This window comes from Drosophila montana, unplaced genomic scaffold, assembly GCF_035044405.1.
Source record: "Drosophila montana isolate Dmon_TW-CO22-7 unplaced genomic scaffold, ASM3504440v1 contig_1083_1, whole genome shotgun sequence".
Lineage (NCBI taxonomy): Eukaryota > Metazoa > Arthropoda > Insecta > Diptera > Drosophilidae > Drosophila > Drosophila montana.
In genome coordinates, this window is record NW_026996074.1 from 1,385,124 (window position 1) to 1,403,728 (window position 18,605).

Below are 18,605 nucleotides of genomic sequence, written 5' to 3' on the forward strand. Positions count from 1 at the left end.
GAATACACAAATATTCTATATTCTATTCTACAATAAGATGTTCCGTCGAAAATAGCATTAAGATCGGTTAAGAAACACAAAAGTTATGTGCGCACGTTCTAGCAGCAGCTAGCGCAAATTCCAAGAATTTCTGTATACATGTACACACACATATTCATGCGCGTCTGCTTTGAATTCTATCAACAGCATTGCAATTGCGATTGTATTGTTTTCTGTGCTACTATTTAAATTCGTTAAATTCGTTCGAACTAACTTTTTATTTTTAATTTATCCTTATTACTACTTAAGCAAACGATTGCGTAGCGCGAGCTGCATTTGGTGTTGGAATAAGAGGGTTCAGGGTATCCCCTAGTCGGGAGCTCCCGACTAGAACCTCTTAGTTGTTTTATATAGTGCTCGGTAATATGAACTTCGGTTAAGGTAGCATATCCTTGCTTGGCGTGTTAATCCCAATTCTCATTACTTATACTTATTATGAAATTGTATTATTGTGCAGCTTTCTGGGACAAGCATGCATTTGTACCACTTAATGTTGCCCATTTTCGTATTACAGGGTATGCAAACTTCTTTGCAATATCTATAACCTTACATATAAAAATTAATAGACAAGCTTTACTCAACAAAGCACGAGTCAAAAGCTCCGCAAGATCAAGGCTGATTCCAATAAATAATTGGGCGAGGCTCTGTCTCTATTTTTTCTCTCGGCAGTAGTTTCGTTTCAACCGCTCCCACGAATGCGTTAAATGTGGCTTTAGATCTCAGCTCGTTGAAATTTATAAACGCTTCGCAGTAATAACTAAGTAGGAAGCAAGTAATTAACTTAAACATACTAGGGCCTCTGTACGCGGTATGCATATACTAAAATGATATACTTTGTGGCGAATGCTGTTCATTTTACTAAAAAATGCTATTATGAAATAGTTCTCAAAGTATATGGGCATGGGTAAATTTGTTGGCTTAAATTCATATACGAGTATATGGTAGATATATAGTAATTTGTACGTGCTTATATACGTTCAACTGTACATTAATACGTACCCGCTTCAGTTATGAGTACATTTAATTCGTGTATAGAATGCAAATGAATCAATAAAGTGTTTATTTAAACAGTGAACGTTAGTACTCGAATGTACACACAATAAAAGAGCACACATACATAAATACTATATGCATTCGTTTTTTCTTTTTTTCTTCTATCGAAATTATTTAGTACAAAATAATGTAGTATGTGATAAATGTACGAATTTCAAACGTTTATTTGTAAATTGTCTTTTCTGCGGTGCTGAAATATGTATGTGTATGTAAATATACCTAAAATAAAATATTGTACAAATTTCATACTATTTTAATGGATTTATTTATTTATTTTATACGTACTGTCAGGTTCAGGTCGCTGTGCACAACACTCTACTCAATAATAATGATATATCAGAAATGTATATAAATTTGGTTTTTTATTGTTTCAAATCTAAGATCCAATAAATAATGATGATTCGTATTGGATTTTTATTTAATAATCTATTTAAAAATATGATCACTAAAGTCGATTTTATACATAATATGAAAACAAACTTAAATTTTTTTAGATTTATGTATGTGATCTTGATACTATGTATGTGAGAGTTAAAATGACATTATACTTAATTGGAATATTATTCCTCGTGTTTACTGCAAACGGCAGAGTGCAGCGGGAGTTAAGCAGGTAATTATAAATGTACATTAATTTGTTAGCACCTTTTCAGTCAAATTTATATTTGGTCGGTATCGTAAAACTTAAATATTTAATAAATTTCTTAGTTTAAAAATATGTATAATTACGTATTTTTTCCCCGAGCAAAATGTACTCAATTAACAACTTTACGTTCCTCTAAATGCTCCAAAGATATCTATTTAATATCTGTATGATATTATAATAGCCTAATTCCACTATCAACATTTCTTACATTACTTGCAAATATTAAAAAATGTGATTTTATTGCCTGTACGCCTCCCATAAGAAAAAACAGTGAGATTCCTGAAACTGGGTTAAATTTGATTTAGAATTAAGATGTGCATAGCTGCTCCATGTGCTCGTGCAGTGTGCAATTAAAAATTAGGGTCACAGCAAAAGATTTAACGAAATCTGCTATGAAGCTTGCGTGATCTCTTCAAAGAAAATTACACGTCCACTCTTGTTATTTGCTTACATTCTGTTGGGATTTCATGGATTTCGTTTCATTTATGTCAAAGATGTATGTATGTTTTATGCATTTCAAATTATTTTGATTGCGAAAAAATAAAACTATTAAAACTAAATCAGTATTAAGAATCCCACGAACATATCTGACAATTTACAATTCTAACATAATTGCGATAATTTATCAAATTTCATATCAATATTCTTGAAAATAAGAATATATTAATACCATAAATAACTAGTAAAGCAACCGAGTTTGCGGTAATTTTAACATTTAATAATAAGAAATTGAAATCATCTCTCAGTTTTTAACGTGTAAAGATCTGAAAATTCTGAAAAGTAATAATGAAAAAGGGCCCCTGCTACAAGGCAGTATTATTCGACCTGTGTCAGGCAAACAACTGAGCTGTTTATTTGATCATGTAAATATAAACATTGTTGGATAAGGTGGAATCAGGCTGAAGGTCAGGCAAAAACTAAAAATATATGTATATCAGTGAAATTACTGACACTAATGCCACTTTTTTCCAATCATAACAAAGCTATTAAAATAACGCAATGCGCTTAAAAATAAGAACCTTTTCAATCATTGAAAACAATTCCATAAAAACGAGAAATAAAGGCTATCTTCGGCACGCCGAAGATTTAAAACCCTTGCAGACCGTACCTTTTTTATTTAGCGTCGAATATGATTAAGCTATTTTGAAAACCAAAAAGTGTTTCATACAAAAACCTCATTTTTGACCGATACTTCCTATGGCAGCTATATGGCCAGGGTACTCATGTCAGGACGACGCAAGTACGCCATTACTGAGGGGGTTGTGCAAGGATCGGTGCTTGGACCCTTAGTATAGAACACATGGTACGGCGGAGTGCTTCGAGTTGCCCTACCACTTGGTTACAGCATCGTAAGCTTTGCAGACGATATCGCAATTTTCTAGCTTCTACGGCTCGTGCTGGGTCTTGTCCGTGCCAAGTTATTATTTACAGATATATCTTAGATACAACTTTTTACCAAGTTCCCGCCAGTGAAAAATTCAATCTGTCGTCTATTTAAAAATATGTTTAAAGTTCAGTTCCCGAAAAACAATTCAAAACAATTTTCAAAAAATCTCTGAAAGTGAGTTTTTAAGCTGATCAGGTAAACAAAAAAGTTTCGGAGATTCCGCCAAATTTCCAAAGTTGCTGGAGGAATTTCCAATATCGCCGAAACACGTACACACTTAGTTCGAAACTTTGATCTTATAATCTTTCACCTGCATATGGAGAGGGGACATTTTGCGAAATTTGTGAAACACGTCTAAATTTATTTTCATTTTAATATTTGAAAATGATGTTAAAGCAATAGCTCTCCGCTAATTTACTAAAGTTTCGGATTGAATTTCCAAAATCGCTGACGCACGTTTTGATTAAATTCTTATGTAGGGCTTTTAATATAAGTAACAGTTTTCCGTTTTACAGTTGCGTGTGGAATTTTTTAAATCGTTGTAGTACGTATTAATTTTTTTTTATGAAGTGCATTGCATTGAATATTTTTGAGGTCAGGGGACGAAACGTAAGACTTCGCTCTTAAAACTTTTACCCGCAATTATCATCCGAACGGGAGGGATTTTGCGAAAAGTTTGAAATTTCTTATGGATCTTTGCGAATGAGCCTACGCCGAAAACTTTGACATTAAACCCTACACCCGCATTTATAATCCAAGAAGTCTGATCCGAAAAGTCTGAAGTACCTCGATTCTAACAAAAATCTCTGAAAATGACTTTGAAGCCGATCGGATGGTCAACAAAAACTTTTATGCATCCGTTTTCTGCCAATTACCGAAAGTATTGAATACAATTTTCATAGCTTGAAGCAAAGCAGATAATAAATAAAACTTTGCACAACAATTTTTTAGTCGCCCTTTCCACCGAGGAAGCTTGCATTCTGCTAAAAGGGTGTAACACGTCTAAAATTATTTTTTTTAAGATCATTAAAAATTAATTTGATGGTGTCAGCCGAAGGCTCGAGAGTCGAACGATCACATTTATTCAAATGCTCTATCATGTATAGCTGAAAATCTGATTTATTTTTATCACTAACCATACAACATATAGATGGGACAGCTGGTTCCACACGACTTCGGTTTTATCCGGTCCATAACTTGCTCACTTGCTCAGAGAGTAGGAGTTTTAGAGAGCCATATTCTTTGTATGATAGAGCTGATAGAGCAGTACCACTGATGTTTATTTTGTTCTCAGTAAGTCATGAAAATATAATAAAAATAATTCATATCTAGACTTAGAAGGGCCCTTACCGAAATACTGTGCTCAGGTCAGGAAAAAAAGACTTGCCGTCTACCTTGGCAATGGCACAAGAAATCGAGCCTATTCATGTTAGGAACACAATTTCCTCAAACTTTTCGAAGATTTTGGAGGCGAGAGATAAGAAAAGGGTTAACAAAGAGCAAGGAAAAAGTACAGACTTTAAGAATTACCCTGGCGCCAATTGTAGCTTCCGAGGATTCTACCGACCCGATAAAAAAAATGGATGTAGATTCAACATCTTCTAAATTTCGTGCACAGACTTTTACCGGCAACAAGGTCAGTAGGGTTACAGTTAGGCAGTATCAGCCGGGTAATTTAAAAGGTCAAACAGTTCGAATTGGCAAACTGATCAACGTGAAAGAATTAATCATATAGCTTAGGAGGTTGCAGGTCAGGAAAATTGTGATTATCACCACACAGCATTCAGCTGCCACATATAGTGACTAAGTGACAAAGACCTATATCTAACCCATTTCGGAATTTAAAAACATAATCCACGTTGAAAATTCATTCGATATGAAATCAATCCACGGCCTCGACAATATCTCTCGTAAGTGTATGCTTACAATTTTTGGTGTTATGAGTCTTTTCTTTTTACTACTCTCTACTTTCGATGGTATAATTGGAGTTGACCTTTTAACGGAGGTAGGTGCGACTATCGACTTAAAAAGCAGGGAAATATATTTCACTGGTAGGCTCGAACGGATTCAGTACCACAAGTGAAAAGACGGTATTTGATGTCATCATTCTCTCCAAGAATGAGTCGGAACTTTAATAATCGTTTGATTTAAGAACAGACATGGCGTCTTTTAGTATAGGAGCGGTATTGTCCCAAGGTATTAAATCGATCACAATGATTTCTAGAGCCCTGAAAGACACTGAAATGCACTATGCAACTTACAAAAGGGAGTTGATAGCAATAATATTGGCCGTCAATAGTTTCTGTTACCACCTTTCTGAAGACAGCGTTAATACTTGATACAACGCGGATACTTTGCGACTGTTACTTTCCGGAAATTCACAGGCTGGTCTCAGGAATCGTAACAAACAGCAAAACTCGTGCAAATGCCAAATTTGACAGACATCCCAAAAGACTAGATCTCGGCGCTACCCCAATCCCGTCATATGCTGCTCAAATTATTTACTCGACTGCCGGGAAGTACTTACTCACTGCTCTTGATAAATTTTCAAAATTTGCAATGGTACAACCCATAGCATCACGTTCTATCTTAGACATAAAAGAGATACTTTTACATTTAACTATCGCCTTTCATAAACCTAAACAATTTATTGCGACAACGAAGCTGCTTTTAGTACCGAAACAATAAATGTATGCTAAAAAACCTATGTAAAAAAATTTCTAAGGTCTCGAAATAGAAAACGCTCCACGTCTTCATAACACGTCAAATCAACAAGCGTAGCGCCTGCACAGAACTTTAGGTGACATGGGCAGGTGTCAATACAAAGAAGGATCAAAGACACTGTCGAGATCATTCTACAGGCCACAATGGAGTACAAATGTTCGCACGATTAGGCGGTAGGTAGCATGCCTGTTGAAGTAATACACTCAACACCAAGCGAGATTGTAGTAGACGTACGAAAAAGAATTCACAAAACGCATCAATTGCAGTTAGATATGAACAACCCTAGACAAAATAGATTATTCGGGGTCGCGGAAAAGGTGCTGGTAAAGACCAATAAAATAATTGGAAATAAACGTACCTTCTTAAGCGCAAAAGAAAAAATAAAAGTTGATTTGCTAGATTAAAAAAACGACCCATACAACTTTTATTTTTATATATTTCGTATATTCCTATAAAATTGTACTTTCACTCGTTTATTTTATAGTATGGTGTAATTTTTCACTTTTTCATTAGTCTAGATTTCATTTTTATATAAGTACCTTTCTTATGAGTTGCACCCGGTAATTTAAAAGTAATGCTAAATAAGAATTTCACCCAATTAATTAATTAATTAATTCAATAATTTATTCATTAATTCAACAATAATTAATAATTAATTAAATAATGATTTACTTATTTAATTAATTGACATAATCAACATTATTATAACATTTCCTGAAATAAAATACGTTTGTAAGAAAATAGTACCACTAACCAAAGAACATATAGAACCTGCAGATCAAAATCATATATATGAAAAAGCTAAATAGTTTAAGACAATAAAATGATTAATATTATAAATATATATATATAATGTTTTAAAGATTTTAATTTTACACAAATTTCCGCTGGCCAAAAAATTAGTTTAGTGATCAGTCACTTGGCCTACATATGCAGGTGCAGGTGCTTGCCAAAAGTTTACCCTTTTGGCCCAACGGGCTGCTGCAGGTAATAAGGGGTCAACTTTCATTTATCAATTCAAACCCAAAATCATAAAAAAGAAGGGCGCGCGTAAAACGAGTGCCAATAATAATATTTTTTTGCGACCATGGTAAGCCTATACACACATATTTATGTTTGTGTATAGAGCTCGAAATTTAGAATAGAGCAAAATGCAAGAATTTCGTATCGACGTGGCAAACCCTTTCATATTTCATATTACTCATCCCTTCAAAAGGGAAGAAATGCCTCCGACATTTGAGAAAAATTGAAATTGTGGGCGTTTTTGCTTGTGCGGACATATACACACACAAACACTTAAACGGTACCCAGACATAAAGTGAGCGTTGAGAGCACTGAGAGTAAGTGGGAGCGAGATAAAAATAAACAGCGATGCCGTTCTATCGCACAAATCATATGGAAGCGAGTAAGCCAAAGCAGTTTCCTGTAGTGTAAGCGAATAAAAGACATCATATGTATATCTTACCCTTTTTGGCCTAGATGTCACCGATTTTGTAGTGCCCACATTTCTTGTACGGCATGTCCCATCTATATGTTTTTTGGTTAGTGATAGTAGTTTCCCCACTCCTACATGTCGGCGTAATTTAATAAACTGCGGATATAGATATATGGGTGAAGTTTAAAGTCTTGTCCGATTTACTTCAAACGTATTTTCAAAATCTGCTTTTGGATGATAATTTCAAAAGGTAAAATAGACAACGTTTCGGGTGTAAGCTCAATCTTTAAAGATCCATTAGGTCTCCTCGATATGGGGATCAAAGATTTGTTGGGTGAAGTTTTTCTTTCAAATTCATTTCCATATATCTTAAATTTTTAAACGTGTTTTACACTTTTCGCAGAATGCAAGCTTCCTCGGTGGAAAAGGTGACTCAAAAATTTTTGGGCAATGTTTTGTGTCTCATCCCCTTGTTAAAATATCTATAATCGATAAATCATAGCTTAGTCGTGAACGGGTACGGAACGGGTTCAGCTCTTGGTTCCTGAAAACGATGCTCTGGAGACAGCAATGAGAATTGCACAATTATATAAAATATATTTAAACCTTATTGCTAATGAATAAAATATACGGGTAAAGTCTCTCATTGGTGACCCCGACGTTTGAATAAACGCAAAAGTTTCGGTTAAACATTCAGTCTACTACTAAGCAAAACCCAAAGCCACTTTATCAGTGGGGGCGGGCAAAGTGGGGGCTATCAGTCGTCGGTTATTCGTAACGGACCAATCTACAAAAATTAGATACTTGATCGACACCGGCGCTGATTTCGCTATCCTATCTCCCACAATCAACTTCGGCCTACGCAGAAAAATGGACTGGCAATTTGTGTAGGATATGATAATCAACGTCTAACAGTGGCTGTCGGTTCTGACCGCGTCGTCTGTAAATTAGCAGAGGTCGCTCGTATGATTTCAGAATGTTGACGAATTAGAGTCAGTCGATACCAATAACTCGTAAGCATCGCTCGCACATACAATTTTGTAACTCTTTAAAGTTTAAAACTACATCTAAGCCGCATTCATGTTCTTTTAAGTTAATTCAACAATCAAAATAATAAACAGTTATAATAAAATAACGTTATCGCTGAACATTTGCGTTATACAGAAACCTGGGATCGTACAAATTGTGGGCTCAACCGGGATTTTTGATAGAATTGACAAGTAAAGAACGAATGCAGGACTGTGTGTTAAATAGGCATAAATTGCATATACGTGTGTAGACGGTGGTAAAGTTTGGCGCTGATGTAAATTGCAAAGTTGCGACTTAACATTTTGCCAAAAGGAGACGTGCGCGGAAAAAGCAGCTAAGTGGAGAATTTAAAGGATTGTGAAATTCGGTGACAGCAGAGGCAACGTCGAAGGCAGCGAGTGCGAAGACGCAGCAGCCTAAGTGCACAATTTCATGGTGCTGGCGACAGCAGAAGCAACGAGTAGAAGCAACGAGCAGGAGCAACGAACAGTCAGCGAAAACGGCGAAAAACGACGAACGCAAGAGTAAGTTAAGCAAAGCAAATTCGTGTTAGAGGCGGGAGCAGCGATCGATAGTCGACAGCGCGGAAAAAAAAAACTAGAGGCGGCGAATTAAATTGTGCATGTGCAGAAAGTCGACGTTAGCAGAAGCGGTGACTGTTCGATACATAGGAAATAACACATCAAATTAAATTTTGCATGTGCAGAAAGTCGACGTTAGCAGAAGCGGTGGCTGTTCGATACATAGGAAATAACACATAAAAGCTATCTTGATATTTTCCATAAAATGTATGCAGTTGTATTTTGCATGCTAGAAATAAGCTAATGATAATTTATTGGCAATAAGATCTGAAAATATCAACACTTTATATTTAAAATATTGGTGCAGTTGTAATGATGCAGGTCGATGAGATAATGGTATTGAGAGTCGCGGACATGCGACTAAAATTAGCCGAGCTTGGTTTGCAGACGACCGGTGCAAAACGCGCCTTACAAAACAGATTGTTACTTTATTATGGCTAGGAAAACGATGATAAGTCTGTTATAACAGCCTAAAATAACCCAGAAGAGAATGATGCACCAAATGAAGAACGAACTGAAGAGGGCAGTGTTTCACAATTCTCAGGCTCTGATAGTCTAGACATTAATCAATGGGTTGAAGAGTTAGAGGAGTGTGCGGTAACAATGCAGTGGAGCAGACTACAACTTTTTATATACGCTAAACAGTTGTTAACTGGGGCTGCAAAATCATTTGATCGTAGTTTGCGGGAAGTTAGAGACTGGGTCTTTAAAAGCCGCACTTGAAGAATTTACAATCAAACTGTCCACGGCAGAGATTCATAGAATTTTACAGAAGCGATAAATTAAGAAAGGCGAAAGGCGTTTCTTTTAATTGTTTTAAATGCGGACAGCCAGGGCATCGCGCTGCAAGCTGCGATAAAACAAGAAAATAGCCTAAATACACATATTGTTCAAAATATGGAAGTGATCAGAAAGCCGACTAGCAGTTTTACTTCAACAGGACTTGAGCTCAAAGACATTGTGTATGCAGATGTAAAATTCAAAGGCCTTGTAGATACAGGTGCCGATTTGTGTTTATTTCGAAGAAGCATATTCTTAAAACTTGGAAGTTTAAGAGTAAGTGGCCTTGCAAAATGTCTAACAGGCATCGGGGAAAGTCAAGTTCTAACTTTCGGAAGCATTACCATACCCGTAACCATTAACATGATTGAAATGCAGATAGAGTTCCACGTTATTCCAGATGAGGACATGAGGATTTGAAGCAATTTTGGGAAGAACTATTCTTCACCATATTGACATGCAGGTCACCAAAAACGGAACGCAGTTTTTTCGTCGAATCGTCGACAATAACGTTAAAATTGATAGGAAGCCGCAAGATCAGATAGTACGTTCTTCTTGCACAGAACTGCTCTCGGAATTAGAAGGTATTTGGATGACAGGTACAGAGAATGGAGAAATTACGGATAATCTGAATCTGTCCCATCTCAATCAGGAGTATGTAAGCAAGGTTAGGAATATGGTGCAAAATTACCAACCGCAAAGAAATGTTAATGCGCCCGTCAAAATGGAAATAATTTTAAATAACGAAGTTCCAGTTTTCCAGCACCCTCGGCGGCTAGCACATAGTGGACAAAAAATTGTCGACAATCAGGTAGAAGAATGGCTAGCCAAGAAGATTATTAAACCAAGCGTGTCAGAATTTGCCTCTCCAGTGGTTTTGGTTGCAAAGAAAAATGGGCAGAATCGATTATGTTGCGACTATAGAAAGCTTAACGAAAAAATTGTTTGAGATAATTTTCCAATGGCACACATGGACACAGTATTAGAAAAGCTTCGGTGGTTTCTTTCACATCCCAGAAGATGCAGACTCGCAAAAATACACTTCCTTTGTTACTCAGACCGGTCAATATGAATTTTTGTATGTACCGTTTGGAATTTCAAACTCACCAGCAGTATTTACACGATTCATAATGGCTGTTTTGCGCGACTTAGTTAAGAGCAATGACGCAGTTGTATACATGGATGACGTTATAATTCCAAGTAAGGATATAAACGTGGGGTACTGAAACTAAGTAGAGTTTTGACAGTGGCTGCAAAAAATGGACTGCGCATAAATTAAACCAAGTGCCAGTTGATGCAGACAAAAGTACAGTTTCTAAGATACATAATTGAAGACAACTCAACTAGGCCAAGTAAAGAAAAGGCAGTAGCTAATTTTCCCATACCAAGAGATAAAAAAGCTATTCAACGATTTCTTGGAGTCACGTCATATTTTCGAAAATTTATTGAGGGTTATGCTGTTATTGCAAAACCACTATCCGACTTGTTACGCAAGGACTCCAAGTTTGAGTTCAATCAGCAACATCAGGTTGATTTTGAGCAGTTAAAGGTTGCTTTGACCAGCAAAGCTGTTTTGCAGTTATATAGTCCGGATTTAGAGACGGAAGAACATACAGATGCGTCGAAATAGGGCTATGGGACAGTTATGTTGCAAAATAGTTTTGAAGATGGTTTATATCATCCAGTCCAGCATGAGTCGTAAGACTTACAATGACAATGTAAAAGAAAGATGTTCCATTGAGAGTAGCGCGCTGGGCAATGTACTTGCAGGACTACAATTATATAATGATATGTTTGGTTGTAATCTAATCGAAGCACAGGTATATATGAAGTCATTGTCCTTTACGAATAGTTTCAGATAGAGGCGCAGCATTTACGTCCCATTTATTTCGTGAATATTGTGAAAAACGAAATATTCAACATTTAATGATTACAACTGGAGTTCCACGTGGCAATGGGCAGGTAGAGCGCATGCATAAAATTGTAGTTACGATGCTATCGAAGTTGAGTCAAGGAGCTGCAGGTGCCTGGTACAAACACTTAAGTAAAGTTCAGCAAATCATAAATAGTGTAAAGCCGCGAAGCACTAAAGTCTCACCTTGCAAGATATTAACTGGAATCGACATGTGTATAAGTAGCGAGCCGAACTTAAGAGAATTAGTGAAGCAGTCGTTAATTACAGAGTTCGACGATGAACGTGAAAAATTTAGAGAGGAAGCTCGTGAAAATATTAAGAAAATACAGGAAGAAAATAAAAAAGCTTTCGACTCTAAGAGAAAATCAGACAGACAATATCAAGTTATTGACATGGTAACTATAAAGCGTACACAATACGGGACAGGCTTGAAGCTTAAGGGAAAGTATTTCGGACCGTATAAAGTTGTGAAGGTAAACAATGAGGTAAGAGGTAGAAAAAATAGCATATATAGAAGGCCCGTGTAAGACATTGGGAGTGGCAGAGTTCATGAAACCGTGGCTTGACAAATCCGAGGCGAATTGTCCGTCAGGACAGCCGGATTAGGATATGATAATTAACGTCTAACACGCAGTGGCTGTCGGTTCTGATCGCGTCGTCTGTTAATTAGCAGAGGTCTCTCGTATGATTACAGGATGTTAACAAATTAGAGTCAGTCGATACCAATAACTCGTAAGCATCGCTCGCACATATAATTTTGTAACTCTTTAAAGTTTAAAACTACATCTAAGCTGCTTTCATGATCTTTTAGTTCATTCAACAAACAAAATAACAAACAGTTATAATAAAAAAACGTTATCGCTGAACGTTTGCGTCATACAGAAACCTGGAATCGTACATTTGTCATCGCTGACGAAACCAATCATTGGAGCTGATTTCCTACACGAATACGGGCTGCTGGTCGACGTACGCAGAAAACTCCTTACGGACAGCTCTACAAAGCTGAACATAACGGGCGCAACGTGCAGTGTGGAATTCGACAAACTCCTCACTGTGTCTCCAGTGAGCAACGATCGCTTCGAACTACTTCTTCACGAATACAGTACAGCATCTGATTTAGCACGCGTGACAAGATAAGCGTATCCGTCCGCAAATGCTGAACTGGTACTGCACGTTGACGCGAGTAACTTCTGCCTTGAGTGAGTTGCGAACCGGATCCCTCAAGCCGCTCGGTTTCTTCTCTAAATGGATATCGGAATTGCAGAAAAAGCTAAGTACTTATGACCGTGAGTTGCTGGCGATCATTCTGTCCGTCAAATACTTTGCACATATAATCGAAGGGCGCAGCTGCATATTACTGACCGACCATAAGCAGCTTACCTTTGCTTTATAGCAGAATCCAGACAAAACGACACCAAAGCAAACTCGACAATTCAGCATTATCAGCGAATACACAACGGATATCCAGCACATTGCGGGCTAACAAAACGTCGTCGCAGATACGCTGTCCAGAGTTGAAGCGATCTTTAACGACGATCAAATAGATTTTAAGGAGCTAGCCTTAAGTCAACAAGCAGATGCGGAATTGCAACAGCTTATTGAGCATTCTTCCCTACAGCGAAAACAAATCCAACTTGACGACTAAAGGATATTGTTATACTGCGACATTTCGTCAATTCCATTCATAACTTATCACAGGTAAGCGCGCTACAGTGAAACTCATAACCGAACGTTTTGTCTGGAGAGACATGAAAAGAAACTTCGCTGAAATGGTAAACAACTGCATCAGCTGCCAGCAGTCTAAAGTCAACAGGCACAACAAAGCAGCGCCTCAAAAGTTCAACCTGCCTGAAAAGCGATTCGAACATATCCACATTGATCTAATTGGCCCTTTGCCACTGCCCAACAATTACAGGTACTGTCTGCCGTGCATTGACCGATTCTCACGCTGGCCGGCGGCAGTCCCAATAGCAGACATAACGGCAGAGAAAGCTGTAGCTAAAGCTTTATTGCATGGTTGGATCGCAAACTACGGCATGCCACACTTCATAACTACCGATCACGGCAGACAGTTTGAGTCTAAATTGTTTAAGGAGCTTACACAGTTGACGGGATCCAAGCATCTGCGAACAACAGCATACCACCCACAAGCCAACGGCATAATAGAAAGAATGCACAGGACGCTGAAGACCGCCATTAATTGTCTCACGGATTCCAGCAAGACCAATCGCCTGCCCATCGTACTTCTTGGCCTACGAGCAACATTTAAAGAAGATCTCAACGCCTCTCCAGCTGAAATGGTTTACGGGAGAACTTTAAAGCTGCCGGGTGAATTTTTCCAGAAATCTGCCGAAGAATGCATCGAAAGCTGATGCAGCTGAATCCTGTAAATACATGACACCACGCTACCACCAAAGTATTCGTGCAAAAGGATCTGAAAACATGTACACACATTTTCCTACGTGATGACACAGTCAAAGCGCTCATCAAAGCAACTTACGGGGGGCCATTTCTAGTTATCAGCCGCAACGATAAGCGATTTGTAATCGATATCAACGGCAAGCATAACACTGTAACTATCGACCGTATTAAGGCAGCTTACTTAGAAGCAAACGATGCAACATCATCTTCACCTGCAACTAACTGCTGCAACCAACACCCCATATTACCACTCGTAGCGGACGGAAAGTACTTCCACCCAAAAAATATGTTCATTTTGCAACTTAATTGCAGCATTGAAGGGGGAGTGGATGGGGCAGTCTTATCCCCTTGTTAAAATATATATAATCGATAAATCATAGCTTAGTCGTGAACGGGTACGGAACGGGATCAGCTCTTGGTTCCTGGAAACGACTCTCTAGAGACAGTCATGAGAATGGCACAATTATGTAAAATATATTTAAACCTTTTTGCTAATGAATAAAATATGCGAGTAAAGTGGCACAGTTTCTATAACAATTAGCTTGCATCAAACTTTGAAAATTGCATTGAAAGCTGTGGTAAATTAGGCTGCAGGGTGTAGGCGCAATCATTTGACACGCGTTTCACACTTTTCGTAAAATCCCTCCCTCTTGGATGATAAATGATGAAAGGCTTAAGGGCGATAATTAAATTTTCGACCGATCGGCCTCATATTTATTCTCAAAGCATTACTTCAAAACTAAATATTAACCTGAAATTCCATCGGATCGGCTTCAAACTCAAACTCATTAAGTATGGTGCATGCAGCTTTTAATTCTCGGAGTAATGCTTGTTTCAAAATTAATTTAAAATTGATGCTTGAGTATTATGTGGTGTGATGTTTCAAATTTATACCTCCGAGATCAACCAGTGACTTCACACCGGAAGGACAATTTTCAAAAATTTTGCAAAACCCCTCTTTGATGATATTTGCGGATGAAAGGGTATAAGCGTGAAGTTTTAAGTTTCGCCTGACCGGCTTCAAACTTATTTTCAAAACCCTACATAAGAACTTAATAAATGCGTTTTTAGCGAGTTGGGAACTTCAATCCGCAATTGTGGAAATTTGGCGGCGAATTTGCCAATTTTTAGATTACCATCGGAAGATCCTTGTGAACATTTATTTTTGGCAAAATTCTCCGCTCTTGGATATATAAAGAGGGCAAAGTTTTTAATAAACGAAAGTTTTTTTTTTCTGTCTCAAGATGTTCATCATGAGTTAAAAAATGTTTTCAAATAAACGTGGAGTTTAAGATTGTAGTTTTAATATTTTTCTCGGGCGGTAACAGGGTGTAAAAGTAGTCTGAAGAGAGGCCCTTGTCTCAGAAAAAACCCTTTTTTTTAGTTTTCTTTCGCCAACTATAAAATATCCTAACTTAATATTAAATTAACAAGAACTTAATTTGCGACCGATCGTGTATGTTTATCCTTAGAGCTGGCGGGTTTTGTCATTTTATTGTAAGGCATACTGTTGTGACAGGTAGTTCTGAGCTGCAAATGCAGCAAGACTGGGGACCTGGCGCTGCGGCTATTTAACAGTGAACAGGCATTTCTAATGGGTCCAGTACGCTACCTCTGGATCGCATATACAGCTGAGCTGGCAATATATAATGTCTCCGGATGGCGTCGAGACGATTACAGTGGCTATTCGCAGGTTCGATGTGCATTGGGTGGCGTTGAAAAGTGCGAGATTCCACTCCGGTTTAGAATAGCGGCGCCACCAAAATGTCAATGGGAGGGTGTGGAGACTACCCTGGGATCTTTTATTGTGCCATATCATCTTTAGAGTTTCGTCCTGACTGACTGATTGTTGAATAACGTATAGCCTAAGCCGTAAGAGTTGGGAAGCTGAATATTTTACTGTTACTATCTTATAAGATGGAGGTGTGCGCTAAGTCGATGTTTTTTGGAACTTGGTCGCCAAGTATGGAAAACTGTAACAAAAGTTTGTATTTGTAATAATTCTCCTGATATGTGATTAAAACTTTTCGCAAACTACGCCGCTTTTGGGTGACAAACGCGGGTCAAAGGCGAAATTTCTACTGTAAGCTCATTTGATAAGGTCTTTATGAAAAATCATTTGATATGTGTTTCACATTTTCTTTTCCAGAGGAAAGTTTTGAAGTTTTGTCCGATTGGCTTGAAGCAAAATTACAAATTTGGCGTGAAAATGGCTGCATGAAAATTATAAAATTCTCATTCGATCGGCTTCAAAATCCATTTCGAAGATCTTTCTGAAAATTTATCCGAAATGTGTTTCAAACATTTCGCAATTTCCAGCCTTCGTGGACGATAAATTCGTTTCAAATGGATGAAATTTTGGATGTGCTCATTCGCCACCACTCTCCCAAAATAGAAATTATGTTTGAGATAGACTTGGTCTTTGGTATTTACATAATTTGAAAATTTCATAACGATCAGCCAATAAACACGAAAGTTAATCAAGGACGCATTTCCCATAGTGTGGTGCTAAGGGAAGAAGAAGCATAGGCGCTGAATATATTGTAAAGCAGTATGCATATATGTATGAAAGCAAGGATATTTATAAAAGGCAGGTCGGCGTTGGGTTCAGGGTAGTAGTACTCTACTTTTTTATTCATTTACTTCTTAATCTAAAACTATATATCCCCACCGAGAGCTTTACTTCTTCTTAAAGTGTTCGTCGTGATGCAGGGGATAACGCCATGCCAAAGAGCAGTTTTGAAAAGGAAGATGTCGGCTGGACCAATATCGATGCCGAAGTCGACGTGGTGACGCCCATGGTGCTTTCCCATCTTCAAAAGCTGGGAATAGAACATTTAGAGCTTCCAGACATGAAAGAGAGTATTTCTATTGTAAGTTTAATTTCAGTTAAACGATAATATTAGCAATTAATATAAATAAATAAACTTTTAAGAAGCCTTTTTTCATCACTTACGAGGCTGGCCTTCACCTAAATAACGGAATTGTTTACAACCTTGCTGGAATACAAAGGCACAATAATGCCTTTATGACATATGAGGGAAAATCGTTCTTGAGCAAATTTTATTTAAAAATTAATAAACTTCAGGTACGTAAAGCAAGAATTGAAAAATATTTATGTATACACCTCCAAATCATTTAAATTTAAGAATATTAATTGATAATACTTAATTTGATTTAGATTTGATTTAGTCAATCAGCTGTTTAAACCTGCATAAATATTTTAACTCCGTAAAGCCCTGGATTAAACACATTTATAATTAAAAACTGGAAGAGCTATTGAAAAAATTGAGCAAAATATGTTTTTATTGTCATCAAAATGTGAAATCTTAAACTCTTATAATGTTTGCTCGTGTGATATAATTGATCATACAAACGGATATGGATTCATTGACTTAGCTCATCGTCTTAATCAGGAATAAAAATCAATGAAATCATATATTTTTACTACTTTTTTGGCTTATCATAGAACAAAAGATATATGATATGAAGATACATGAATTAATGCTTTTAAATTTATAAAAATTACTATATAAATGTGTAAAATATATTCTTCTTTATAGTTTGAATATAACTTTTTGCTAAAGTTAATGGCAATTGAGGGATATGGGAAAGTGATTGGCTCATTAGATGACACGATCGTTTATGCTGAGCTTGCTGTCAATGTAATTAATTCAAAGCTTCATCTTCACGACTTTCGTATAATTGAATTCAGGTGCCGTAATAAATCAGAAAAACATTTATATAATAATACGCTTATTTCTCATAATAGCAATATTCATGTACAGTTGGATCAAGCTCGTTTAATTCGTGAATTTACAGGAATTATTTTAAGTCCTATAACAAACCTTTTCAAAGATCGAATCACAACATCGATTGCTGATGGACTTAAGGAACAAATGCAATCGGTAATGGATGATTTTAACAACGAGGATCCCTTGGAGTTACGTAAATTTACAAAGAAATTAATATCAGGAATAACAGGTTCTTCGGCCGAGTCTAGGGAGTAAGTTAAGTATTATAATGGAAACAGGAAAGCTGAAAATGGTTGTTTGAAAATTAAAATAAATATACATCAGGGGCATTAAATTATTTGTTTGTCTTGTGTTTGCATGACCTCATAGACGAGAGGAAACCAAAAACTTTCTTCTACTAACACAAATTGCAGCTCGCGCTACGCCCCACTTGCCTTAGCTTCAAACTTGTTTTTACCTATTTAATGGGTAAAGGGATATAAAGTAGCATTATTATAAAAAAATGAAAAAATATAAGTTTGTTGTCTCGCAAGCAACTTCAACTAAGGGCACTGCTTGCCATCGCATCATATCTGACAGCCATATCAAAAATTAAATCAAAAACAAGTAAGAGGCTCTGTTGGGACTTCCCGAGTAGGGGATACTCTGAACCCTCTTCCTTGCGCGACGAGCGCGCTTGCTTAAGCAGTAATGAACAAGTAAGAGGCTTTAGTCGGGAGCTACCGACTACCCTGGACCCTCTTATTCAAACATCAAATGCAGCTCGCGCTACACGCTCGTTTGCTTTACTAGTAATAAAAATAAATTAAATATGGTGGGCAATATAATTGATTTATTAGTTTG

At 37.1% G+C, this 18,605-nt stretch overlaps 1 protein-coding gene across 4 annotated transcripts; it reads left to right on the top strand.

Annotated features, from left to right (window-relative positions):
- The first annotated feature begins 292 nt into the window (after positions 1-292).
- LOC135431542 (uncharacterized) lies at positions 293-18,096 on the top strand. 4 transcript variants are annotated; one of them, XM_064686782.1, is made up of 6 exons: positions 293-847; positions 1,587-1,702; positions 16,703-16,880; positions 16,943-17,095; positions 17,571-17,722; positions 17,780-18,096. In XM_064686782.1, the coding sequence occupies exons 2-6, from the start codon at positions 1,611-1,613 to the stop codon at positions 18,015-18,017; spliced, it is 813 nt and encodes a 270-aa protein (XP_064542852.1). In that variant the 5' UTR covers positions 293-847; positions 1,587-1,610; the 3' UTR covers positions 18,018-18,096. The 4 variants fall into 4 exon arrangements, with proteins under 4 accessions (XP_064542852.1, XP_064542924.1, XP_064543002.1 ...); XM_064686854.1 differs by having other exon boundaries at positions 293-811; XM_064686932.1 differs by having other exon boundaries at positions 293-800.
- Positions 18,097-18,605: the final 509 nt, after the last annotated feature.

Coding starts and splice junctions, on each gene's coding strand:
- LOC135431542 (XM_064686782.1), top strand. CDS start 1,611: ATGTATGTGAGAGTTAAAATGACATTATACTTAATTGGAATATTATTC. Junction 16,881..16,942: donor TGAAAGAGAGTATTTCTATT/GTAAGTTTAATT, acceptor TAAACTTTTAAG/AAGCCTTTTTTCATCACTTA. Junction 17,723..17,779: donor TTTCGTATAATTGAATTCAG/GTGCCGTAATAA, acceptor TTCTCATAATAG/CAATATTCATGTACAGTTGG.